Source organism: Raphanus sativus, chromosome 8, assembly GCF_000801105.2.
Source record: "Raphanus sativus cultivar WK10039 chromosome 8, ASM80110v3, whole genome shotgun sequence".
NCBI lineage: Eukaryota > Viridiplantae > Streptophyta > Magnoliopsida > Brassicales > Brassicaceae > Raphanus > Raphanus sativus.
This window is the reverse complement of record NC_079518.1, coordinates 24,699,251-24,710,382: the sequence shown is the minus strand read 5'-3', so window position 1 is coordinate 24,710,382 and position 11,132 is coordinate 24,699,251. Positions and strand designations below refer to the sequence as shown.

Sequence of the window (11,132 nt, the reverse complement as noted above, 5' to 3'; positions counted from 1 at the left end):
AGGAAATTCTCAAAAAAAAAAAAAAACCATTCAAACACTTGATATTCCTAGTTAAAACTATCACTCATTTTCAACCGAAATTATATCAACAAAGTTGTAAAATTTGACAAGTCAATATACATTTTACATCGTAAAAAACGAAATGAGGTTGTGGAATTAAGAGATCATAATCAAGTAACTAACAAAGCCAATAGCAAAATCACAAACATTCCAAAAAGAATCTATACTATTAAAGTAGAATCTTATTTTTTAAAATTTAAGATTCTGCCCTTGAGTTTTATGATATTTACAAAATTATTTTCCATTTACTAATTTTAATAAATGAATTTACAAAAACATGATAAATATGAGTTTCCTTATAAATCATATATATTGAATTAAATTATCTAAAATTTAGCTAATTTAAAAGATTGCAATCTTTCAATTATTTAATATTTAACAAAAATGATTTTATAAATATCATATATATATATATATATATCCATATACAATCATATATATCCAGATATTAAAGTTATATAATATATATATACTTGAAAAAAATAATAAAAAAATGAAAATGAAAATAAACAGAATAGTTTTTAAGAATATTGCAAATGGTTCAAACAGGTCTGAATTAACTAATATAATTATCATACAAACAGATAATCATATTAGATCGTAAAATTAAATAGATTTATACATGTTCGAGATTTAAATAGAGGTGGGTCCAAATGAAATGGACTAAATGGACTAGGTTTACCTATTTTAATATCTCTAATCAAATATTTGATACATATTTATTCAATTTATATAGCATAAAATATCTCACACTTTCAAAGCACGGATAAATAAACCTAACTGAACTTTTTACGGTTCAATTCGGCTAATTTTTACCCAAACAAAACAACCTGAACATCGAAATGTCCAAACCCACCTAAAACACATAATAAGAAAACTAATATGAAAAGTAAAAATACATTATTCTTTTAGCAAAAACATTACGCTAAGATTCGAAAAAAAATTTAATAGTTATAAAATTAAGAAAATTAATCAAAAATTATTCCGCATTTTCAAAACACGGGTCAAAATCTAGTAATATATTAAATCAACATCTATATGAAACAATGTAGGGAGAAAAGTAGATCAATAACTGTTTTTAAAAAAACCGATAAGGCGATAACCTTCTTCATAGCTCGGTTCTTTATTCTATGTTCGATTTTTTAAAGGACACAAGTTAACGATCAAAAATTGAAAACCCTAATTTTCATTTTTTGACTACTAAGAGCGTTGATGTTGGGGGATTCGCCGTGATTTTTTCCTGGCCTCGTTGACAGCAGCGATGCCAAGTATCGACTTCGAAAGAAAATCGACATAAAAAAATTTCTAATTTTCGTTTGCTTTGTTTTGTTTGTATTAATATGGTGATGGTATTGTTGTATTTTGACTTACTGATAATGAATGTTTTTTTTTTTTCATTTTGAGGTGCTATTTTTAGATGAAAACTAGAAAAATGATATTTAGGAAAATTGTCTTTCCAAGTAAACATTTGTGCTATTTCACCCAAAATTAGAATATAAGTAAACTACTCCCTCCGTTTCATAATACTTGATGTTTTAGAAAGATAATTTTGTTTCAAATTAGTTGAAGTTTTGAGATTTTAAGGTTACTTTAACTTCATTGCAAACTGTTCAACCAATTAGATTTCACAATTTTTTTTATTATTGGTTAATTGATTTTAAAATTATATCTTTAAAATATTTTTTTATTAAAAAATACAATTTTCTTAATCTTTGTGCACTATGGTAAAACATCAAGTATTATGAAACGGAGGGAGTACTAATTAAACTCAACTTTCACATTCTTCTTCTATGTTGTTTTTCAACCTAAAATATTTATATCGAGATCGGTACCTAAGCCAGTGAGTGATAAGAACCGAGAAAAAGAACACCATAATAGAATTTCAAACAGCATGAGACAGATATGAGAAAACACAAACTAAACTCGTCACAAGAGTGTTGTTTCGAGCCCAATCACGCAAACACCAAAGGATAACAGAAAACAAAACGAAACAATGTTCTCAGTACTCTTCACCCTCGTCATCCTCATCGTCACCTCCTTCAGCACCAACCTCTTCATAATCCTTCTCCAAAGCAGCAAGATCCTCACGAGCCTCCGAGAACTCTCCTTCCTCCATACCCTCACCCACATACCAGTGAACGAAAGCACGTTTAGCGTACATAAGATCGAACTTGTGATCAATCCTCGAGAACACCTCAGCGACACTCGTGGAGTTGGAGATCATACAAACAGCTCTCTGCACTTTAGCCAGATCACCTCCCGGCACAACAGTTGGCGCCTTCTCTGCCCTTTACCTTGTAAGTTGATTAAAGATACAACAAAGTGTTGTTTTCTTCATTGTCCTTTAATAAATTATAGCAATGAAGAAGAACTAAGGATCAAACCTAACATAAGAAAGAGCCAATTGTAATTGTGGAGATTAGTCTATTTAACTCTCTCCCAAACAACTAAGTGGTCTTTAAAGACCCATTTCTGTCTTCCACACTGTGTCAGTGAGTTTTATGGTTTCTTTTGTAAGGTTTTGTCTCTACCTATGGACTGATTGTGTCTTTTTGTTTGAAAATGCAAGTACTTTGGAGCAGATTTCATTCATGATGGAAGCAGGACTCCGGTTTCACCACCACCTTACATCGATCCATATACTCTGTTGGAGGATGAGAGGATCTCTGGGATCAATCCTCGTCTAAATTAGCACCAACAATGTGTTATATTCGGGTTAATTATGAGCTTCCAACTCTCACGCTCAGACATCTAGATCTGAAGCGTGGACAATGTGGGAATAACATCCACAGAGGGCCCAACATTGGTGTAGTAGTAGTTGTAGTAAATTAGGTCAAAGGATCTTATCGCTCTGATACCATGTTATATTCGGGTTAATTATGGGCTTCCAACTTAAAACCAATTGGCAATTAGTGGATTGGCCCTAACCCTTTATATAGTAGTAGAATAATTCTTATATTTCCGATGTGAGATGTTTCTTATCAATACAATGTGTTCTCGCTGCTCCACAGAAGTAGTAGTTAATTATATTGTTATATCTTCTTTTATCTGTTCCTTACGGCTGTTAAAATAATGTTACTTCTGTTTTGTTTGCGTGCACCTTTTAAAAAAGTGTTCACTATAAAGTATAAAAAGTCATCTTCTCATGCAATCATATATATTTTCACAAGTGTTAGTATAATTAGATAGAGTAAAACAATAATTCAACTTCCACTTTCAGATTCTTTTATGTTGTTTTTTTAACATTAAAGATAATTTAGGTTAGATCGCAACTAAACTAGATGGTGATAAGAAATGAGAATTAAACACACAAATAGAACCATAATAGAATTCAAACAGCATGAGGAGGTACGAGAAAACACAAACTAAAGACTCGTCACAAGAGTGTTTCGAGCACAATCATGCAAACACCAAAGGATAACAGAAAACAACAAGAAACAATGTTCTCAGTACTCTTCACCCTCGTCATCCTCATCGTCACCTCCTTCAGCACCAACCTCTTCATAATCCTTCTCCAAAGCAGCAAGATCCTCACGAGCCTCCGAGAACTCTCCTTCCTCCATACCCTCACCCACATACCAGTGAACGAAAGCACGTTTAGCGTACATAAGATCGAACTTGTGATCAATCCTCGAGAACACCTCAGCGACACTCGTGGAGTTGGAGATCATACAAACAGCTCTCTGCACTTTAGCCAGATCACCTCCCGGCACAACAGTTGGTGGCTGGTAGTTGATACCGCACTTGAACCCAGTGGGACACCAGTCAACGAACTGGATCGTGCGCTTGGTCTTGATGGTTCCGACAGCTGCGTTCACGTCTTTAGGGACGACATCACCACGGTACATCAGACAGCAAGCCATGTATTTACCGTGACGCGGGTCACACTTAGCCATCATGGAAGCTGGCTCAAAGGCGCTGTTTGTGATCTCAGCGACTGAGAGCTGCTCGTGGAAGGCTTTCTCAGCAGAGATGACTGGAGCGTAGGAGGAAAGCATGAAGTGGATTCTTGGGTATGGGACCAAGTTGGTTTGGAACTCAGTCACGTCCACGTTCAAAGCACCATCGAACCTCAAAGAAGCAGTCAAAGATGAAATCACCTGAAATGGAATTACAAAATCAGAAATGCAGCAACATCAAGATTAGTATTAAAGAGTTGTTTGCTTTATACCTGAGAGACGAGACGGTTGAGGTTGGTGTAAGTGGGCCTCTCAATGCTGAGGGAACGTCTACAGATATCATAGATAGCTTCATTGTCGAGGAGGATAGAGACATCAGTGTGCTCCAAGAGCGAGTGAGTGGAGAGGACACTGTTGTAAGGCTCAACAACGGAGGTAGAGACCTGAGGAGACGGGTAAACAGTGAAACCAAGCTTGGACTTTTTCCCATAGTCAACAGAGAGCCTCTCAAGGAGAAGAGAACCAAGACCAGAGCCAGTTCCTCCACCAACAGCGTTGAAGACAAGGAACCCCTGGAGACCAGTACAGTTATCAGCGAGCTTCCTGATACGGTCCAAGCAAAGATCAACAATCTCCTTCCCAACTGAAGCAAAGATTACAAAAGCAAATCAGTATAAATGATGTATAATCAACAAAATGTGTGCGAATGAGAGAATCTCGTACTGGTGTAATGTCCACGGGCGAAGTTGTTGGCAGCGTCTTCTTTACCGCTGATGAGCTGCTCAGGGTGGAAAAGCTGACGGTAAGTACCGGTTCTGACCTCGTCGATCACAGTGGGCTCGAGGTCAACGAAGACAGCACGTGGGACGTGCTTGCCTGCACCGGTTTCGCTGAAGAAGGTGTTGAAAGCATCGTCACCTCCTCCAACGGTCTTGTCACTCGGCATCTGGCCATCAGGCTGTACAAAATCCAGATTCCAAAACAAGATCAGCACGGCAACAAAACGTATACATAACGAAGAGATTCCAAATCGATCTTGCAATCATATACAGATCTAATAATGATTCTTGATTCGGCTATAGAGATTTTTACAAGATATTGAAATGAAAAACAGATCTAAGCGATTAGGTTGTACGGATCTACAGATTCGTAAGAGCAATCAAATACGCCAGATCAAATCTATCAAATAGCGAAGGCTAACCTGAATGCCATGTTCGAGGCAGTAGAGCTCCCAACAGGCGTTTCCGACCTGGATACCAGCTTGACCGATGTGGATCGAGATGCACTCCCTCATTTTCGTTTAGAGAAAATCTAGATTCGCTGGGAAGACGATGAAGAAGAAGGAATCGGAGGGCGTGTATGAAGACGCTCTCTCCTTGAAATAGATCTGGTTTAATTGATTTTTTTAGGACTCACGGATGCTCTTGTATTTATAAGTGAAAAACCATCCATCTTTAGGGTAACGGCTCGTATCGGACACGTGTGACGATATGACTGGGTAACTGCTAACCACGGTTAGATGACAGGGAGCTGTTGCGTATTTTCTAATTTTAAACGACCGTTTCTCTCTCTCATTTTGAAATTCAAATTCAAAAATCCCTTTAATTGCGGATAGGAGGAGCGCAACCGTTATTAAACCGGATCGAACCAATTTCTACATTAAACCGAAGCTATAAAGAATTGTACCAAACCGATTGAACCGTACCGCAATCTTCTTCATCTGACGACAGCAAAAACGACAAGCAATCCCTAGTTTCACCTCAAACATCCCCCAAAAGAAACGTCTTCGTTTCAATCATCTTCTTCATCGGTTTTGCTCAATTGGAAATGGCGACTTCGATGGTCTCTCCTCTTAGCTCACAGCTCAACCATGAATCTGTCTGTTCCAAGTTCGCTCTTCCCAAATCACCGTTCGTGTCGGGATCTAAGCTCTTCTCCTCGAACATGCCTTGCTCTACTGTTCCAAGACGCACAAGAAGATCGAACTGCATCGCTTCTGCTAAAGATATGAGCTTTGAACACATCCCCAAACAGTTCCGTGGAGACAATCTCAAAGATGGAGGTTTTCTACTTCTCCCTCAGCTTTGTTCTTTTACTTGTTTTCATTCGTATAAATTTATTCTTAGGTCCCAACCTTATCCGTTATTTATCTTAATTGTGTGATGAATTGGGTCACAAAGTTATGTATGTTACTCTGATTAGCTTACACAAAGTACCTTAGTACTAAAGATTATGTCTTTGGCATCAACAAAGTGAAAACCTTCTGCCCTTTATATGTTTGTCTGTGTAATATAATCTTGATTGCTGCAATTTTCTTGGTTGGAACTGAAGTTTGTGCAAATAGAAGTGAAGAACACTTGTAGTCTCAATAGAAATAATTGATCTGACATTCTATGTTCCTTGCCTTTTCTTAGTGATGCAGAACTTCAAGAGTGTACCCCAGTATTTCTACGGGCTCAATCCAGCTCAAATGGATATGTTCATGACAGAGGACAGCCCTGTCCGCAGGCAAGCAGAGAAAGTTACAGAGGTTGATTCTCTCTTTTTAATCCATCTTATGAATTAAAAAAAAATAGTTACAGTTTCAGAATCTGGAAAAAGTTAGAGAGGAGTGCAAAGTTGCTTCTGGAATATATGGATCTTATTTTGTCTTTTGGCGTGCTTCTTTGTTGATAATAGGAAAGCATCTCGTCTAGAAGTAATTATTTAGACAACGGAGGAACATGGAGTATGTCTGGTATGAATGCAGCAGATCCTAGGAGATACAGCATGAGTGTCCAAATGTACAGAGGTGGTGGAGGCGGCGGAGGAGGATCTGCAAGACCAAGAACTGCTCCTCCGGATTTGCCTTCTTTGCTCTTGGATGCTCGGATTTGCTACCTTGGCATGCCTGTAAAGACTTCTCCATGTGTCTCGTTAACTTAATCGTTACTATGTTTCCTCTCTGCTCGGGCATTGATCTTTCTTCGTTTTTACCTGCAGATCGTACCTGCAGTTACTGAGTTACTCGTTGCTCAGTTTATGTGGTTAGACTATGACAACCCAGCAAAGCCTATCTACCTATACATCAATTCACCCGGGACTCAGGTTAGTTCAAGATGTTTGTTGATGGAATTATCTGGACAACCTGCTTGATCTAATGTACTATTATATCGTTTTGCTAAATGCCATGTAGAATGAGAAGATGGAGACTGTTGGGTCAGAAACAGAGGCTTATGCCATAGCTGACACCATTTCTGTAAGTCATCTCAGTAAAAAGAATCTGTGCATTCATTTATCTTGATTGTGATGACAAAGTAATCATTTCACTGTTTCTATATTTTTGTGTGGGTTAAAAGTATTGCAAATCAGATGTATACACTATCAACTGTGGCATGGCTTTTGGTCAAGCAGCAATGCTTCTTTCTCTCGGTAAAAAGGGTTACCGTGCAGTTCAGCCACATTCATCAAGTATGGTACTTTAACCTTGCATTATTAGATCATGATATGCATATAAGTACCTCTTGTCCAGCTTCTAAGTTTTGATGCTTTATGGTGCAGCAAAACTGTATCTGCCAAAAGTAAACAGATCGAGTGGAGCTGCCATAGACATGTGGATAAAGGTGGCTCTCACATTCTTGTACCCTTTTATGTTAATCCATTGTATTGTACTGAATATTCCTCCTCTGGCAGGCCAAAGAACTTGATGCAAATACTGAGTACTACATCGAGCTGTTAGCTAAGGGAACAGGCAAAACCAAAGAGCAGATCAACGAGGACATTAAGCGACCTAAATATCTCCAAGCACAAGCTGCCATTGACTATGGAATCGCAGACAAGATAGCTAACTCGCAGGACAGTTCCTTCGAGAAACGGGTAATTTTTACATTAATACTTTATTATGTACACACCTAGAAGGCTAGAACCAAGTTATCTTTATGTTGGCTACATTGATGTTAAAATGGAAAAATACGTTTGTGTTTAGGATTATGATGGGTCTCTTGCCCAAAGAGCCATTGGAAGACCTGGAGGAGGCAGTCCAACATCTCCAGCCGGACTAAGGTGATCAATTGAAAAAAAACAGAGTTTGAATCTCAATTTGCCTAATCACTCTGGAATATGTAGCTGTTACAATCTGTAAGCAAACACAAAGATAAAAGAAACATACAAAAGTTCTCTAGTTGGAGTCTTGTTTTTTTTGGTACATATATATCTCTCTCTAGATGCAGGTTTCTCACACACTGAAGAAACTAAGACTCGCGTTTTCTAGAAAGAAGGGAAGAAACGGTTGAGGTTATAAGGCAATGCGTAGAACTCTTCGGTACGAGTATCAGTGTAGTAGACTCTAAACTTCTCCCACCAATGTCTTCCACTGTCTCTCCTCACCGAGTCGTGTCCGTAGCTATGAGTACAGTCCAACAAGAACGCTGCCATTATCCCAACCGTTGCAGCCGAAGAGAATATCACTTGCATTATCACATTGAACTGCGTCCATGACAAACGAATCAGTACACACAAGACAAACAAAGTGATGATGTAATACACTTACAGCAGAGGTGCGTGTGTGAACGGGTCCACGACCAGAGATGAACAGATATTCAGTGAAGTACTGTGCGACGGAGAGACCGATGAAGATGGAGAAGCCGAGGATGAATTTAGTCCTGAAGCTGTTTACGTTGCAGAACTGAAGAAGGCCAAGTCCTGCAGAAGCTGTTCACAATGTCCTCTCCTTGATCTCAATCACATTTATAGAAAATCTATAAGGAGTAGAAAGAGTCTAGTTCTTGAGATATACGTACCAACATAGGCGAATAGAACACAGTACAAGGCTGCAAATATAGGTAATGGTATCGATGCAAGAACAGCTCCAAACTTGCCAAATATGGAGAAGAAGATCATGAAACCAGCAGATATCTGAACTACTCTTCTGCTCCCAACCTTTGTTAGTCCAAGAAGCCCTGCATTTTCACTTCAAAATAAAAATAAAATTCAAGATCCCAGCACACGAAAGCGTTCTTGATTCAAGAGATTGATTTGCATTACACCAAAGCTGTTGACCCGGTTGCTGTTCCAAACAGTCCATCCAGCAAAACGCCTATGCCCTGCCACCCGATGCCGCGGCTAAGCACTGAGGGAGGTATATGTGTTGCACTACCAAATCTTGAAGCAGCAATGAGTGTACCTGTCGTCTAACAAAGATCAAACATGAAGACCTAATCTTTCAGCAAGATAATCCTTTTGTAAACCAAGAATGTGAGCTCAGATGGTGATCTAAACCTCGACAATGGCCACGTAAGAAGCAGCAATCATTGCGAATGCATCGCTTCCATGGAAACTTGGACGTCCCCACTGCAACGGATATGGAACTTTCACCCTGCGAAAGATAGAAGAAGTCTTTCAAAAAAAGTATCCTCTGTTTTTATCTTGAAACAGAGGAAATCTAAATGGAAAATGAGCAGACCATGGAGAAGCACTAATGAGACCGGACCGGTCTGTTCGACAACTGAGCTGTGTACTGTCAGGCCTTTTATCGTAAGCTCCAGCTGCTGTTAGAATCTCTGCGTAAGCCCATACGATCGCTATCGTGAACAGAACAGCGAACTGCTCGCATATCGATCTCTTACACTTGAACAAGTGGGGAAGATACTGGTAGATTGTAGCACACGCAACAAGATACACACAATCATTGTCAGAGATTCAGAACTGATGGGTTCATACAAAGCTTATAAAATTAACTTCAACCTGAGATAAGATTATGAGTATGATCAACGCTGGGAGTCCAATCTCTACACATCTCGCAAGCTGCAACACAAAAGACTATACTTAAGCTCCACGCAAAACCAAAAAAAAAATCCCTAAACCTAATCAATGTTTTTTGGAGTTAATATAGAATCATTTACCTGAGGGAACGCAAGAACAACGAGTCCTACTCCGGTGAGAATCACGAGGGGAGCAGCTGAGAGAGGGGTAAGAAACCTAATAACAGCAAAAACAAAAGGGCTTTTAGTTTCCTTGTTCCACAAGTAATAGTACAACATGAGTTCTTTGTCCCCTCTTCCTGACCTGACCAAGATTCTCCACAAACCAAAGAAACCCATGACCATGTGGCATATAGAAGCAATGATGAGAGCTCCTTGAATTGCTCTCATTGTCTCCTCAAATCTCTGTATTAATTAACAACATGAACTTTCAGTTTTATTCGACACTAAGCTGTCAAATGTTTCCAAAGAAAATGGATTGTGTTCTAACCAGGTGAGGATGGAGATAATAAGTGAAACGGTAAGAGAAAGTGATGTATAGAGCAGGGATGACGTAAGCATAAGAAGCTCCGATGACGACAGGAAGTCTACTTCCGAATAAACTCTGCAGTAACGTGTTTATTCCCGACACGAACAGTACTGTGTTTATCACTTCCGCTTTCTGCACCTGATAATGACGTCATAATCTCTCAAATTTGCTCTGTTTTTAATCAAACATAGTGGTCATAAATAATTAAGATGAGACTAATGTTAATGCTTACGTCACCACCACCCATGAGAGGAACGAGTATAGAAGGTATTATTACAGTAGTTCCTAGCATTACAATGTAATGTTGAAACCCTTGAACTATTCCTTCAGCTGCATCAATATAAACACAAATCAAACAAGTTGTATAACCATTGATACACGCATGGATTCCTTGTATTAGACATTAAACGTAAAGTGTTTCAAAAAAAAAAGACATTAAACGTAAATTGACGACTAATATAAAGAATAACATAACCAACGAAATTAAACAGACATACGCCAATTTGGAGAGCTGGATACACAATATTCAACTCCTGGAAGCTGATCTTTAACTGGAAATGGCGCAAAATCATCTATTTTCGCCATAACTCTCTGCAACTTTCTTTCTTTGGTTAGCTTTTCGATAACTTCTACAATACTTTTGAGAGCTATATATTCAAAACTTTTGCTTAAAATGACTACAAAGGTGTTAAACGTTAGGCGGGCAACTATTTTGACTGTTTCTTTTCTTCCTCTTATTTTCGCTTTGTGTTCACGTGCACGTAATTAGGCCTACACGTAATTAACACTAGTGCAATATGTATATAGAAAATGAATCGGACTAAAGCATTAATTAAACCCTGGTTTGACTTAGATTTTCCCACTTTGTCTGATTATATCAAGGATATGATGATGTGTAGGATTACA

General features: G+C 38.4%; 4 protein-coding genes across 4 annotated transcripts; 1 reads left to right on the top strand and 3 right to left on the bottom strand.

Annotated features, from left to right (window-relative positions):
* Positions 1-1,966: 1,966 nt before the first annotated feature.
* On the bottom strand, positions 1,967-2,334 carry LOC130498352 (tubulin alpha-2 chain-like). The gene has a single exon (XM_056991656.1). The coding sequence runs from the start codon at positions 2,282-2,284 to the stop codon at positions 2,060-2,062; it is 225 nt and encodes a 74-aa protein (XP_056847636.1). The 5' UTR covers positions 2,285-2,334; the 3' UTR covers positions 1,967-2,059.
* Positions 2,335-3,355: 1,021 nt separating this feature from the next.
* On the bottom strand, positions 3,356-5,373 carry LOC108822634 (tubulin alpha-2 chain). The gene is made up of 4 exons (XM_018595764.2): positions 5,161-5,373; positions 4,683-4,917; positions 4,232-4,602; positions 3,356-4,160 (listed from the first exon to the last, which is right to left on the bottom strand). Exons 1-4 carry the CDS (start codon positions 5,251-5,253, stop codon positions 3,507-3,509), a joined length of 1,353 nt encoding a protein of 450 aa, XP_018451266.1. The 5' UTR covers positions 5,254-5,373; the 3' UTR covers positions 3,356-3,506.
* Positions 5,374-5,718: 345 nt separating this feature from the next.
* On the top strand, positions 5,719-8,118 carry LOC108822982 (ATP-dependent Clp protease proteolytic subunit-related protein 1, chloroplastic). The gene is made up of 9 exons (XM_018596199.2): positions 5,719-6,021; positions 6,374-6,489; positions 6,639-6,851; positions 6,942-7,046; positions 7,135-7,197; positions 7,298-7,409; positions 7,500-7,561; positions 7,632-7,814; positions 7,924-8,118. The coding sequence occupies exons 1-9, from the start codon at positions 5,787-5,789 to the stop codon at positions 8,002-8,004; spliced, it is 1,170 nt and encodes a 389-aa protein (XP_018451701.2). The 5' UTR covers positions 5,719-5,786; the 3' UTR covers positions 8,005-8,118.
* Positions 8,065-10,867, bottom strand: LOC108822981 (nucleobase-ascorbate transporter 4). Its single transcript, XM_018596198.2, has 12 exons — positions 10,724-10,867; positions 10,459-10,556; positions 10,188-10,364; positions 10,002-10,102; positions 9,839-9,914; positions 9,681-9,740; positions 9,400-9,584; positions 9,216-9,312; positions 8,982-9,127; positions 8,738-8,907; positions 8,488-8,648; positions 8,065-8,423 (listed from the first exon to the last, which is right to left on the bottom strand). The coding sequence occupies exons 1-12, from the start codon at positions 10,809-10,811 to the stop codon at positions 8,205-8,207; spliced, it is 1,578 nt and encodes a 525-aa protein (XP_018451700.1). The 5' UTR covers positions 10,812-10,867; the 3' UTR covers positions 8,065-8,204.
* Positions 10,868-11,132: the final 265 nt, after the last annotated feature.